The sequence below is a fragment of the Ascaphus truei genome, chromosome 7 (assembly GCF_040206685.1).
Source record: "Ascaphus truei isolate aAscTru1 chromosome 7, aAscTru1.hap1, whole genome shotgun sequence".
Taxonomy (NCBI): Eukaryota; Metazoa; Chordata; class Amphibia; order Anura; family Ascaphidae; genus Ascaphus; species Ascaphus truei.
Window position 1 is genome coordinate 109,180,890 of NC_134489.1, and position 15,838 is coordinate 109,196,727.

The 15,838-nt window shown below is 44.0% G+C and overlaps 1 protein-coding gene across 3 annotated transcripts in view; it reads right to left on the reverse strand.

Moving 5' to 3' along the window:
* The window catches only part of ADCY5 (adenylate cyclase 5), a 240,829-nt gene that overhangs the window by 74,156 nt on the left and 150,835 nt on the right, over positions 1-15,838 (reverse strand). For all 3 annotated transcript variants that reach the window (XM_075609884.1, XM_075609883.1, XM_075609885.1), the window contains one exon: positions 1,228-1,386. In XM_075609884.1, the coding sequence (XP_075465999.1) occupies positions 1,228-1,386 (159 nt within the window). The remainder of the gene's footprint in view (positions 1-1,227; positions 1,387-15,838) is intronic.

Consider the following 15,838-nt stretch of genomic DNA (forward strand, 5'->3'; position numbering starts at 1 on the left):
TCTGTGCCCACCTGTACCATCACTACCCCCGGCTGTATATCTGTGCCCACCTGTACCATCACTACCCCCGGCTGTATATCTGTGCCCACCTGTACCATCACTAGCCCCGGCTGTATATCTGTGCCCACCTGTACCATCACTACCCCCGGCTGAGTCTCTGTGCCCAACTGTACCATCACTACCCCGGCTGCATATCTGTGCCCACCTGTACCATCAATACCCCCGGCTGTATATCTGTGCCCACCTGTACCATCACTACCCCCGGCTGTATATCTGTGCCCACCTGTACCACCACTACCCCCGGCTGTATATCTATGCCCACCTGTACCATCACTACCCCCGGCTGTATATCTGTGCCCACCTGTACCACCACTACCCCCGGCTGTATATCTGTGCCCACCTGTACCATCACTACCCCCGGCTGTATATCTGTGCCCACCTGTACTATCACTAACCCCGGCTGTATATCTGTGCCCACCTGTATCATCACTACCCCCGGCGGTATATCTGTGCCCACCTGTACCATCACTACCCCCGGCTGTATATCTGTGCCCACCTGTACCATCACTACCCCCGGCTGTATATCTGTGCCCACCTGTACCATCACTACCCCCGGCTGTATATCTGTGCCCACCTGTACCCTCAGTACCCCCGGCTGTATATCTGTGCCCACCTGTACCATCACTACCCCCGGCTGTATATCTGTGCCCACCTGTACCACCACTACCCCCGGCTGTATATCTGTGCCCACCTGTACCATCACTACCCCCGGCTGTATATCTGTGCCCACCTGTACCACCACTACCCCCGGCTGTATATCTGTGCCCACCTGTACCATCACTACCCCTGGCTGTATATCTGTGCCCACCTGTACCATGACTACCCCCGGCTGTATATCTGTGCCCACCTGTACCATCACTACCCCCGGCTGTATATCTGTGCCCACCTGTACCACCACTACCCCCGGCTGTATATCTGTGCCCACCTGTACCATCACTACCCCCGGCTGTATATCTGTGCCCACCTGTACCATCACTACCCACGGCGGTGTCTCTGTGCCCACCTGTACCATCACTACCCCCGGCTGTGTCTCTGTGCCCACCTGTACCATCACTACCCCCGGCTGTATATCTGTGCCCACCTGTACCATCACTACCCCCGGCTGTATATCTGTGCCCACCTGTACCATCACTACCCCCGGCTGAGTCTCTGCTGTTCTCTGCTTACCCGGCTTTGCCTCCGGCTTCCATCTGATTGGCCAGCGTGACGTCATTTGACCACACATCAAACTGCCACTTGCGCAGCCCGAGGACGCCGCAGTGCACGCGCCCGCTGTGAATTCCCACACGCATATTCACATTCACCCCGGTCACTTCCCGCACCAGCCTGCAGGGGGTTAAAACATAACGGGTTTGGGACACGACAGTAAAATGAGCGGATATATAATGTTGCATTACATGTATGTAACAATACAGATACCAGCATTACATGTATGTAACAATACCGATACCAGCATTACATGTATGTAACAATACAGATACCAGCATTACATGTATGTAACAATACAGATACCAGCATTACATGTATGTAACAATACCGATACCAGTATTACATGTATGTAACAATACAGATACCAGCATTACATGTATGTAACAATACAGATACCAGCATTACATGTATGTAACAATACAGATACCAGCATTACATGTATGTAACAATACAGATACCAGCATTACATGTATGTAACAATACAGATACCAGCATTACATGTATGTAACAATACCGATACCAGCATTACATGTATGTAACAATACAGATACCAGCATTACATGTATCTAACAATACAGATACCAGCATTACATGTATGTAACAATACAGATACCAGCATTACATGTATGTAACAATACAGATACCAGCATTACATGTATGTAACAATACAGATACCAGCATTACATGTATGTAACAATACAGATACCAGCATTACATGTATGTAACAATACAGATACCAACATTACATGTATGTAACAATACAGATACCAGCATTACATGTATGTAACAATACAGATACCAGCATTACATGTATGTAACAATACAGATACCAGCATTACATGTATGTAACAATACAGATACCAACATTACATGTATGTAACAATACAGATACCAGCATTACATGTATGTAACAATACAGATACCAGCATTACATGTATGTAACAATACAGATACCAGCATTACATGTATGTAACAATACAGATACCAGCATTACATGTATGTAACAATACAGATACCAGCATTACATGTATGTAACAATACAGATACCAGCATTACATGTATGTAACAATACCGATACCAGTATTACATGTATGTAACAATACAGATACCAGCATTACATGTATGTAACAATACAGATACCAGCATTACATGTATGTAACAATACAGATACCAGCATTACATGTATGTAACAATACCGATACCAGCATTACATGTATGTAACAATACAGATACCAGCATTACATGTATGTAACAATACCGATACCAGCATTACATGTATGTAACAATACCGATACCAGCATTACATTTACCCATACAGAAATCTCAGCTGTATACTATAGTATCACACTATATATCACACTTACTATAACCTCACACTATATATCACACTTAGGTAAAAACCATATCTAAATCCTCTCATTGAAGCCTTTGCAGTGTGTATTATAGTACAGTATATGCAAGTGACACAATACTAGGTAAAAAAACTTATTTGAATGTTGTTTTCTGTCTACCCCTAATCAAATTAAGTGTTGCCCCGTAGGCAGGGAACACACTGTGTAGAAAACCATCTGTTTGAATGTGCCTCAGATGTGCTAATTAAGCAGACAGAACCACACTGTCAGGTGACTTTTTAGGCCCATATAAACCCAGTCAGAACAGCCTAATGCTTCCTGCAGCCCATCTCCAAGTGGCCCATTATAAGTGGCAAGACTACTGAACAACTGAAGTGTAAGAGGAAGGACAAAAGAAGTGAGGAAGAAGTGAACACCCCATCTGGCCCTGATTCCTGCATTTGAACTACGCTGGAAAGGAGGAAATCATCTATACCAGACTGCATCATTACTGCTGTGATGCTGCCTTTACCATTTATATTTGCTGTGACTTCACTTCTTCTCAAATGATGCACTTCTTTTTACCAGCCTCAGTGTCTCTAACTCTATTCACATATCTCCATCTCTCCTTCCTTCATCACTTCTCTGTTCACATGAACTCCTTTCTTACCTGCGCCCTCTGACACCACACAGCTATATCCCCTGCACTAAAACACACCCCTACAAATCATCCTCACACATCCTCTTTCTATCCATGCTTCTCCTCCTTGCTTCTGGGGATATCTCTTCCAATCTTGGTCCCTGCCTTATTCCTACATGCGCTCGTCCTCGCCTGCCAATTGCGAACTCTACTACCTCTGGTGTCAACCCCTCCAACCTCATACCCATCGCCTGCCACCCTCCCTCCTCTCTCCCTTTCTCCTGTGCCCTTTGGAATGCTCGCTCCCTCTCTAACAAGTTCCTCTCTGTACATGACTTTTTTCTCTCTCACTCTATGCTCCTATTTGCTATAACCGAGACCTGGCTCACTCAGTCTGACTCTGCTCTGGAAGCTGCCCTCTCCTATGGTGGCCTTTCCTTCTCCCACACTCCGCGCCCTGATGGCAGGGGTGGAGGCGTGGGGCTCCTGCTCTACTCTCTCTGCCGTTACCGAACCCTTCCTATTCCTCCATCTCTTGCTTTTCCCTCCTTTGAGACTCACACTGTCCAGATTTTCTCTCCTCTCCCTGTCCATGTGGCGGTCATCTATCGCCCACCTACCTCTACTCATCCCCTTTCTGCCTTTCTCTCTCACTTTGAATCCTGGCTCTCTTTCTTTCTCTCCTCTGACTCCCCTGTTTTTCTCCTTGGGGACTTCAATTGCCACATTGATGACCCTCTCTCCCTTGGGCTTCCCACTTTCTTTCTCTAACCTCCTCTTTTGGCCTTCAACAGTGGACTGCAGCCAGCACCCACAAGGATGGCCACTACTTAGACCTGGTTTTCACTAAAAACTTCTCTCTCTCCGATTTCTCCATTTCCCCTTTTCCTCTGTTTTCCCCATCACCTCATCTCATTCTCTCTATCTCGCATCTCCACCTCCATCTACCCCCTGGTTCTGCAGAAACCTGCGCTCTATTCACTTACCTGACTTTGAGTCCACGTTACACTCCTCCCTCTCCTCTCACAGCTCTGCTACAGACCCTGACAACATGGTCAGGAACTACAACTCTGCCTTGTCCTCCTCTCTTGATCTACATGCCCCGCTTTCTCTCTGCCGCCCTCGCCCTTCTAACCCTAGACCCTGGCTAAATTCCCACACGCGCATGCTGTGTTCCTCCACTCGTTCCTCAGGAGGAAATCTCATACTCTCGCAGACTTCCTTCACTACAAATTTATGCTATCCTGTTTCAACTCTGCCCTCTCGCAAGCTAAACAAGCCTACTTTTCTTCACTAATCAACATGCACAAGTCTAACCCACGCCGACTCTTCTCTGTCTTTGATACTCTACTCAAACCTGACTCTCCTTCCTCCATCTCCGCTCAGGACTTTGCTGACTATTTTAAGGAAAAGGTGGAATCCATACGGCAGAACATCCCCTCTGTTTCTTCCTCCCATCCTACACCTCTTCCTAACTCTCCTCCTGCCTTCCTTGACTCTTTTTCCACTGTCGCAGAGGAGGATGTGTCGCTGTTGATCGCCTCTTCTCCCTCTACCATTTGCCCTCTTGACCCCATTCCCTCCCATCTCCTAAAACCTCTTGCTCCTACTATAATCCCTACGCTCACACACATTTTTAACTCCTCCCTCTGCTCTGGAACCTTCCCATCCTCCTTCAAGCATGTAACAGTCATACCATTACTCAAAAACAGCAAGCTTGACCCTACCTGTCTTTCTAACTATCGACCTGTCTCCCTCCTGCCTTTTGCCTCTAAACTCCTGGAACGTCTTGTATTCTCTCGCTTGCTCCATTTTCTCAACACCTATTCTCTCAACACCTATTCTCTCCTAGACCCTCTACAATCTGGCTTCCGCACTGCTCACTCCACGGAAACAGCCCTCAATAAAATAACTGACGACGTCCATGCTGCCAAAGACAGAGGTCATTACACTCTGCTCATATTACTCGACCTCTCTGCAGCATTTGACACCGTGGACCACCCTCTTCTCCTTCACATTCTCCATACTCTTGGTATTCGGAACAAAGCTCTATCCTGGATCTCATCCTACCTCTCCCATCGTACTTTCAGTGTCTCTTCTGCTAACACCTTCTCTTCCTCTATTGATCTCTCTGTGGGGGTACCCCAGGGCTCTGTCCTGGGACCTCTTCTCTGTATACACTCTCTCTAGGTGACCTAATAACATCTTTTGGGTTTACTGTAATTATCACCTATGCTGACGACACACAAATATACTTTTCAACCCCTGACCTTACACCTGCTGTACAAACCAAAGTTTCTGAATGTCTCTGCTATATCATCCTGGATGGCCCTCCGCCGCCTTAAACTCAACATGGCTAAAACAGAGCTCCTCATACTTCCTTTCAAACCTGGCCCTACTACCTCCTTCCACATTACTGTTGGAACTACGATCATTCACCCAGTAGCCCAAGCACGCTGCCTAGGGGTCACACTCGACTCCTCTCTCACATTCGCCCCTCACATTCAAAACATTTCTAAAACCTGTTGCTTTTTCCTCCGCAATATAACAAAGATACGCCCTTTCCTCTATTGCTCAACTGCTAAAACTCTGACTCAGGCCCTCATTCTCTCCCATCTTGATTACTGTAACCTCCTGCTGTCCGGCCTTCCTGCCTCTCACCTGTCTCCCCTACAATCTATCCTAACCGCTGCTGCCAGAATCAATCTACTCTTTCCTAAATCTGTCTCAGCGTCTCCCCTGCTGAAATCCCTCTCCTGGCTTCCTATCAAATCCCACATCTCACACTCAATTCTCCTTCTCACTTTTAAAGCTTTACACTCTTCTGCCCCTCCTTACATCTAAGCCCTAATTTCTCGTTATGCACCATCCAGACTCTTGCGTTCTTCTCAAGGATGTCTTCTTTCTACCCCCTTTGTAGCTAAAGCCCTCTCCCGCCTTAAACCTTTTTCACCAACTGCCCCACACCTCTGGAATGCCCTTCCCCTCAGTACCCGACTAGCACCCTCTCTATCCACCTTTAAGACCCACCTTAAGACACACTTGCTTAAAGAAGCATATGAATAGCACTGTGGATATTCTGAACACATGATACATAAAACTTGGCCCCCTGCAGACGCACTTACCAGAACTCCCTCCTACTGTCTCTGTACGTTCTCCCTACCTAACAATTAGACTGTAAGCTCCTCGGGGCAGGGACTCCTCTTCCTTAATGTTACTTTTATGTCTGAAGCACTTATTCCCATGATCTGTTATTTATATTATCTGTTATTTATTTGATTACCACGTGTATTACTACTGTGAAGCGCTATGTACATTAATGGCGCTATATAAATAAAGACATACAATACAATACTATATAGCATCACACTATATATCACACTTACTATAACCTCACACTATATATCACACTTACTATAGCATCACACTATATATCACACAAATTATACCTTGACACTGTATATCACATTTACTATACCATACAGTCACACTATATATCACACTTACTATACCACCTTTGTCAGATATTGAACTTGCACTGATACTTGTCCCTGTGTCCCCCTGTGTCCCTGTGTCCCCCCGTGTCCCCCTGCATATTACGTCCCCCCTGGTAAAACGTCCCTTCTCTTACTATTAATGTTCTGTGACCGTGTCCTCGCATTACACTGTAACTCCTGGTAATCTAATGTCTATTCTGTGAGACCCTGAATACATGTTATATTACATTATATCCATATAAATACAAATATACATTTTACAGATCATTAATGTAAGTTTACAGAGCAGAAAACCTGGAGCAGACTTATTGGAGATAAAAATCCCGTCAATGGGAATTATTTCCCTGGTTAGACCCGGTGCTGTATTCTGCACCCCGAGGTATCGCTCTGTATCCTGCACCCCGAGGTATCGCGCTGTATTCTGCGCCCCGAGGTATCGCGCTGTATTCTGCACCCCGAGGTATCGCGCTGTATTCTGCACCCCGAGGTATCGCTCTGTATTCTGCACCCCGAGGTATCGCGCTGTATTCTGCACCCCAAGGTATCACGCTGTATTCTGCACCCTGAGGTATCACGCTGTATTCTGCACTGTGACATGGTGAATGAACGTCACCAGCCATATACCTGGCAAACCTATGTTTAGGCTTGCAGTGCAGCAGTGACGAGGTTAAGTTTCAGTGGAGATGGGCTGCTTAATTAGTCTGACCCCAGCTGCATAATCAAGGTGTTTTAAAACCCCCAGGCTGTACACACATGCAAGCTAGCTGGTCAGGAGACAGGACTGAAATACTGAAGAGATTACTGCTATAAGGTCTGTTTTTCAAAGTACATGTGTGATGAACTGTCTGTGTCCTGCATGCTGAAGAGAAGCTGCCTTGTTTTCTATGCCGAAGAGAAGCTATTTTGTTTTTGTCTGCTGAAGAGAAGCTATTTTGTTTTTGTATGCTGAAGAGAAGCTATTTTGTTTTTGTGTGCTGTATATTTTTAAGGCTCAATAAAGAAGCCTTATCAAGAGAACCCGCGTGTGTGGTTGCATGTACCCTGCAACATATGGTGTCAGAAGTGCCGGGATTTTGAGAGGCCCCTGCAGTTGAAGGGCCACACACACACACAAAAATGAGAAAAATGGAAGAATTTTTAAAAGAGTTTCTGTGCGAGCAGACCAGACAGCAGGGACTATTAATGCAGGAGCAGGCCCAACTACTATTGCAGCAGCAAACCCAGCTCCTAACCCAGCAGCAAACCCAGCTCCTAACCCAGCAGCAGGCAGCACAGGAGGAGCGGATGGCCAAGCTGCTGACCCAATTCCAGGGGTCTGCCAGTCCAGAACTTGCGAACAAACCCCTGGTCCTCCTGAGGAAAATGGCTCCGAACGAGGATCCAGAGGCTTTTCTACTGACATTTGAAAGGGTTGCCGAAGCTCAGGCCTGGGCTGCAGATCGCTGGGCAACTGCTTTGGCCCCGCTCCTCATTGGAGAAGCCCAGGCCTCATATCAGGGCCTCCCAGCAGATCAGGCAATCGACTACCAACAAGTAAAAGCCGCCATACTGGATCGCTTAGGTCTGACCCCAGAGACCTATCGGCAGCCGTTCCGGAACCTGAAGTACACCGCTAAGATGAGACCCCGGGTCCTCGCTCAGCGGTTATTGGACTTGTGTACTCGCTGGATACAACCCGAGGAGCGCACTAAGGAGGCAATTCTTGAGCAAGTTGTGTTGGAACAATTTCTACAAATAATAAACCCTTCCGCATGCTCTTGGGTAAAACGCCATGCTGCTGATACCCTAGCTTTGGCGGTCTGACTCGTTGAGAACTTCCTTAGGGCCGAGGATCAGGCGAGTGCCCTGGACCCGACGGATCCAACTTCACCAGCACTTGCGGAGACCCAAAGAGGGAGATTGGAACAACGGGGAAACTACGGCCCCTCCATGCGCAACCGCCAAGTGCCACGAAAGGAGCAGTCCTTCCAACAAGGAAGAAGTCAAAACGCTGGGCACCGCCAAGACCCTCAGACCCTTCCTGATGTCGGCTTGTCGCCAAATAAGAGGAACTTCTGAGGACGTCGCCCACAAGACCCACCAGATGCCTGGTCTCCAGTATCCGGTCCAGCGGAGCGCTATCATCGGCCCCCTCCAGCGAGGGAACCCTCTCCATGTTCCGCCTGCGGAGAACAAGGCCACCGGCATGTGGACTGTCCACAGATGGATTGTTCCTTCAGCAGGACCGTCGCCTCGGCCTTCACTGGAGAAAATTACAAGCCCTGTCTACTTCCAGCCCAGGTTGGGGGAAAAACCGTCCAGGCCCTTGTAGATTCGGGCTCTGGAAAAACTCTAGTCTTCCAGGAACTGTTACAGCCTAACGTGTGTTCTTTTGACTCTCCATGGAGTATAGAATGTATACACGGCGACGTAAAACGGTATCCGACGGCCAAAATCCGGCTACAGGTAAAAGGTCAGGAGGCCTACCTCGAAGTAGGAGTCGCTCCTTGGCTCCCTGCCCCCGTTGTGCTCAGCCGGGACTGGCCTTTCTTTTCGGACCCAATGGCTCCAGTCTCTCACGAGGAGCCTTATTCTATGGCTCAGGAGAACCCTGGCAAACTGTTCCCCTTCTCGGCAGACCTTTTTCCCAGTAGACACCGGGTTCCAAAGACTCGGAAGCAAAGACGCTCTGACAAACAGGACTGGTTGTAGAAATTTGGGTCTCAAGGTGACCATTCTAGTAGCCAGAAGTCACAAGTGATGGCTGGGGATGGCCAGAGGGATGGGGATATAGGCCCTGGAGATTTACCAGACTTATACCTCCCTGATTTTTGCCAGAGGCAAAGGGAAGACCCAGTCCTTGCTAGACAGTATGATAAGGTGGTAAAAATTGATGAGCAGATATTGAATGCACAGGGGGTGATAGTATTCCCCCATTTTGAATTATCAAATGATATCCTACAGTATATAGGGTGAATAGGCAGACACAAACAGGGGAGGTCACCAGACAGATATTGGTTCCCAAGGCATTTGTTAAATCTGTGTTCACTGTAGCCCATACTGTCCCTTGGGGTGGTCACCTTGGCAGGGATAAAACATTGGACCGTATTTCGTCCCGATTCTATTGGCCAGGGATGCATGGTGATATTGCTAAGTTATGTGCGGCATGTCCGGAGTGCCAGCTAACTAGTCCGAAGGGACAAAAAACAGCCCCTTTGGTTCTTCTACCCTTGGTGTCAGTTCCCTTTGAGAGGTTTGGGGTAGACTTGGTAGGACCTCTAGAACCTTCTGCGAAAGGACACAGGTTTATTCTTGTAATAGATAGAAAAGGCTAAAGCGCTCCAATGTAGGTATATGAGAATTAAATATGCCTTTTTTGACCACTAAACAAGGTATAAGGAATGAGTAATGATATTAGTACTTAATATCCAATGGTATGGGTACTATCCTCCTGGAGACAGGTGGTAGATGGTACTTGCCCACCCATCATCAGTCTCATTGGCAGGTTCCCCTGAACAATATAATACTCACATTACCTTGAAGTGGTAGGCAGGCCATGCAGCTTCCAAAGTGTTGTTGATAAGATAAATAAGGGAAGGAAATAGCGCACAAGCAAAAACGGAGCAGGAAGGACCCAAAATCAAAAATGAATTAAAAAGGCACTTTAATGTGACAAAGACCCATCCAACGTGTTTCGAACGTCACAACGTTCTTTTTCAAGGATAAAACACAGTGTACAAACATCCATTAAATACCCTCTTACCTGTATGCATTTTCGCGTCAAAAAACGGAACACGATGACGTCATGACGCAATGCGCGTCATTGCGCATGCGCAGGACGGTCGGGTGCCGTTCTGAGGGCAGAAACTGCTATGCAGGCAGTAAGGACATTTTTGTTGTGGGCAATACATAGAACAGGCTAAACAGAATAATATACATAGCAATAGCTACTAAACAGATCGCCGTGACGTCAAGAGACCAGATATATAGCGACATCAATGGGCACAAAAAAAGAAAGAAAAATATAAGGTATGGAAAACAAATATTGGAAACCAAAATAAAAGGAACAATAAAGCAAATAATAAGCAAATAATATGCTCCTTAATTAATTCTTAAGGAGAAAAGCAATATGATTAAAAAATACATATAACCACAACTATGTAAGGCTGAACATAAACTAATTAAAAACAATGATTGAAATAAAGAACAAAAATATATATAAGATGATGCTAGGAAAACAGGGAAATACAGAAAAAAACATAATGATATTAATACAAAAAATCAATAATTAAAAATGTGACAAGCATAAGGTAAAGAAGCAACGCAGAGTTAAATATACTATATATAATGTAAAGGGAGTACAAGATAATATTCATCATAACCATAAACTGCTGAATTAATTTATTTAATTTATTTAATTTACTCTAATTGATCACAGAAAGTGGGTTAGTTGCCAGTCAATATTCAAACCCACAGGGAAGCGTGTTTGGAGAATGAAGAACCAATACGCCTCCCTACGGTTCAAAAGATTGACACGATCACCTCCTCTAGGTTTACTATTAATTAATTCAATACCTAAAAATGAAAAATTCCTGGTCCCTCCCCGATCACATTCGGAGAAGTGTTTGGAAACAGGATGATTTGTGTCTTTCAATTTTATGAGTCTTAAATGCTCTAACATCCTGACCTTAAGAGCTCTGATCGTTCTTCCCACACATCGTTTGCCGCAGCCACATGTTATAAGATATATCACGAATTGACTTTTGCAATTTATAAAGCTGTTAATATAAAATTCCTTATTTTTTTCTCTATTACCAACATGTGACTGCGGCAAAATATCCTTAAAGAAACTTTTTGCTGGCTTCATGTATTTACAAGCGCTACAGGAACCACACTTGAAAGAACCTCTGGTGATATAAGATTTACTGCTCCTGGGAATAGTTAAGTCACTGGGAGAAACATATGATCCAATTGTCCTCGCTCTACGATATACAAATTTAGGACCCGATTCAATATATTTCTTAAGGATAGGGTCCATATATAGAACGTTCCAATGTTTGGAAATAATGGAGTTATTTTTTCCACTTTGGTTATTGAACTGGGAAATAAAACATGGACATTTATCAATAGATTTTGGCTCCCCATCAATATTTTGCTTGTTCGCATATTTCTCTGTACGAACACCAAGTTGAGAATTCTCCATAAAACTAGTTGGCAACAATGATGCCCTCTCCGTATTTAAGGCATTATCAAAAGCATTATCAATATAAGATTGAGTATAACCTCTATCTGAAAACCGTTTTACCAGATCCTCCGACTGAGAAAGAAAGGCATCAGGAGTGGAGCAGTTCCTTCTCAGCCTGAGGAACTGTCCCCTTGGGATAGCTTTGATCACATGAGATGGATGGCAGCTGTCCGCCCTAAGAAAAGTATTCCTTGAATTTAATTTCCTATAAACATCCGTTTGGATCAATTTATCAATATCCACAAATAATTGGAGATCCAATTTACGAACAAATTTGTAAACATCGATAGTAGTATCAAACAAATCAAAGTTCATAGATGGTGAAAACTTGAGGCCTTTATCCAAAAGTGACATCTCAGTAGGGGAGAGAGTAGTTCCTGAAATATTTATAACATTAGAAAAGTCATTCAAAATGTCTTCCTTTTGGAGGCAGACCTGTATCCTCCTCCTCCCCCCCCCCTCTTCCCTCTTCTGATTCTCTTGTGTCCTTTTGAAATAAAGGGAAAGATTTTTGTTGTTGTTGCTGTCTTTGTTGATTATTGGATTGATAAGAATATACATCATGGGTGGGTTCAGGGGTTATTCCAGATCTAGATGGCTGACCCCCAAAGGTACGACTACCTCTCCCTGTCGCTGTTTACAAATTTGTTCGTTAATTATCTTTGAAAAAGTTTTTTGATAATTTTATTTCAAATGTTACTAGGTCGACCGGAGATGGTGACTTCCATGGGTGGACACCACTCGTTACCGAGAGTGATGCCCCCTCATCGGACTCCGTTACATTACAAGACATGAATGATCTCTTGTCTGAACAGATTAGTGTTGATACTATCATACCTACTTTTTCAGAATGGAATTCGGGCCTAAAAAAGAGCTCTATCTTCTACCCAACCCATGTTAAAGGTCAATTTTTAACTATGTTTGAAAATTTGGTCATCAGGGACCTTCGTCTTCTAGCTCAGGGGTTTTCTTTTTCACGTATTGAATATGATAATTTGAATCGAAATGAACGTTTAGCGTTAAAATCATTACAGGCAAATAATGCATTAGTCATAAAGAGCGCGGACAAGGGTGGTGCTGTGGTGGTGCAGAGTAGAGACAGCTATATCAAGGATGCTTTACGTCAACTTGAGGATTTCTTGTCCAACCTAGTATTGCCCGCCGACCCAACTCCGCATTTTTTAGATGCCCTTACTGAACTGGTTGACTCAGGTGTCATTATGGAAGTCCTGTCTAAGGATGAGGCTAAATACATTATACCATTACACCCTATAATTCCTATCTTCCACCATCTCCCAAAGATCCATAAGACATTGGTCGATCCTCCTGGTCGCCCAATTGTCTCCAGTATTGGAACTTTGGGAGATGGTCTGTCAAGATAGGTGAATAACTTCCTTCAACCCTTTGTAAGGAAATTGCCCTCATTCATACTGGATTCTGGTGATCTTCTTTGTCAAATTAAAAATGTCACTTGGGATAATCATTATTTATGGGTAACACTTGATGTTACGTCTCTGTATTCAGTTATACAACACGATCATGGGATAGCAGCTGTTCGCCAATTTATTGAGATACCAGAAATTTCAATATTTCAGTCGGCATTTATTTTGGACGCTATTTTCTTTCTTCTCACACACAATTTTTTTACTTTTAATCACAAGTTTTATTTACAGTTAATTGGCATTGCTATGGGCACGAGCTTTGCTCCTTCTTTTGCAAATCTCTTTATGGGGTGGTGGGACGCACTTTTTATATTTTCTAGCACGAACACTTTTCGTCACAATATTGTTTTTTATAAAAGATTTGTGGACGATATTATTATAATTTGGAAAGGGGATGTCACTGCACTTCACTCCTTTGTTTCTTATATCAATAATAATAATTACAATCTCAGAATCACATTAAACTTTCATTCTCATCACATTGAATTTCTGGATCTCCAATTATTTGTGGATATTGATAAATTGATCCAAACGGATGTTTATAGGAAATTAAATTCAAGGAATACTTTTCTTAGGGTGGACAGCTGCCATCCATCTCATGTGATTAAAGCTATCCCAAGGGGACAGTTCCTCAGGCTGAGAAGGAACTGCTCCACTCCTGATGCCTTTCTTTCTCAGTCGGAGGATCTGGTGAAACGGTTTTCAGATAGAGGTTATATTGATAATGCTTTTGATAATGCCTTAAATACGGAGAGGGCATCATTGTTGCCAACTAGTTTTATGGAGAATTCTCTACTTGGTGTTCGTACAGAGAAATATGCGAACAAGCAAAATATTGATGGGGAGCCAAAATCTATTGATAAATGTCCATGTTTTATTTCCCAGTTCAATAACCAAAGTGGAAAAATTAACTCCATTATTTCCAAACATTGGAACGTTCTATATATGGACCCTATCTTTAAGAAATATATTGAATCGGGTCCTAAATTTGTATATCGTAGAGCGAGAACAATTGGATCATATGTTTCTCCCAGTGACTTAACTATTCCCAGGAGAAGTAAATCTTATATCACCAGAGGTTCTTTCAAGTGTGGTTCCTGTAGCGCTTGTAAATACATGAGGCCGGCAAAAACTTTCTTTAAGGATATTTTGCCGCAGTCACATGTTGGTAATAGAGAAAAAAATAAGGAATTTTATATTAACAGCTTTATAAATTGCAAAAGTCAATTCGTGATATATCTTATAACATGTGGCTGCAGCAAACGATGTGTGGGAAGAACGATCAGAGCTCTTAAGGTCAGGATGTTTGAGCATTTAAGACTCATAAAATTGAAAGACACAAATCATCCTGTTTCCAAACACTTCTCTGAATGTGATCGGGGAGGGACCAGGAATTTTTCATTTTTAGGTATTGAATTAATTAATAGTAAACCTAGAGGTGGTGATCGTGTCAATCTTTTGAACCGTAGGGAGGCGTATTGGTTCTTCATTCTCCAAACACGCTTCCCTGTGGGTTTGAATATTGACTGGCAACTAACCCACTTTCTGTGATCAATTAGAATCAATTAAATACATTAATTCAGCAGTTTATGGTTATGATGAATATTATCTTGTACTCCCTTTACATTATATATAGTATATTTAACTCTGCGTTGCTTCTTTACCTTATGCTTGTCACATTTTTAATTATTGATTTTTTGTAGTAATATCATTATGTTTTTTTCTGTATTTCCCTGTTTTCCTAGCATCATCTTATATATATTTTTGTTCTTTATTTCAATCATTGTTTTTAATTAGTTTATGTTCAGCCTTACATAGTTGTGGTTATATGTATTTTTTAATCATATTGCTTTTCTCCTTAAGAATTAATTAAGGAGCATATTATTTGCTTATTATTTGCTTTATTGTTCCTTTTATTTTGGTTTCCAATATTTGTTTTCCATACCTTATATTTTTCTTTCTTTTTTGTGCCCATTGATGTCGCTATATATCTGGTCTCTTGACGTCACGGCGATCTGTTTAGTAGCTATTGCTATGTATATTATTCTGTTTAGCCTGTTCTATGTATTGCCCACAACAAAAATATCCTTACTGCCTGCATGGCAGTTTCTGCCCTCAGAACGGCACAGGACCGTCCTGAGCATGCGCAATGACGTGCAATGCGTCATGACGTCATCGTGTTCCATTTTTTGGCGCGAAAATGCATACATGTGTAGCCAGGTCCCCCTTTAGTGTGGCTGACCCCCTCCTCCCTTTTGGCAAGACGCTGTGTGCGAGGGAGTGAGGGGGGGCCGGCGCGCGAGCAGAGGAATCCCTGGTAGCTAGGGACGCGAGCGGCAGCGGAATCCCTGTTAGCTAGGGACGCGAGCGGGCCGGTTGCCGGGGACGCGATCGGGCCGTCGCTAAGGCCGCGATCGCGTTGCCACCGGCCCGGC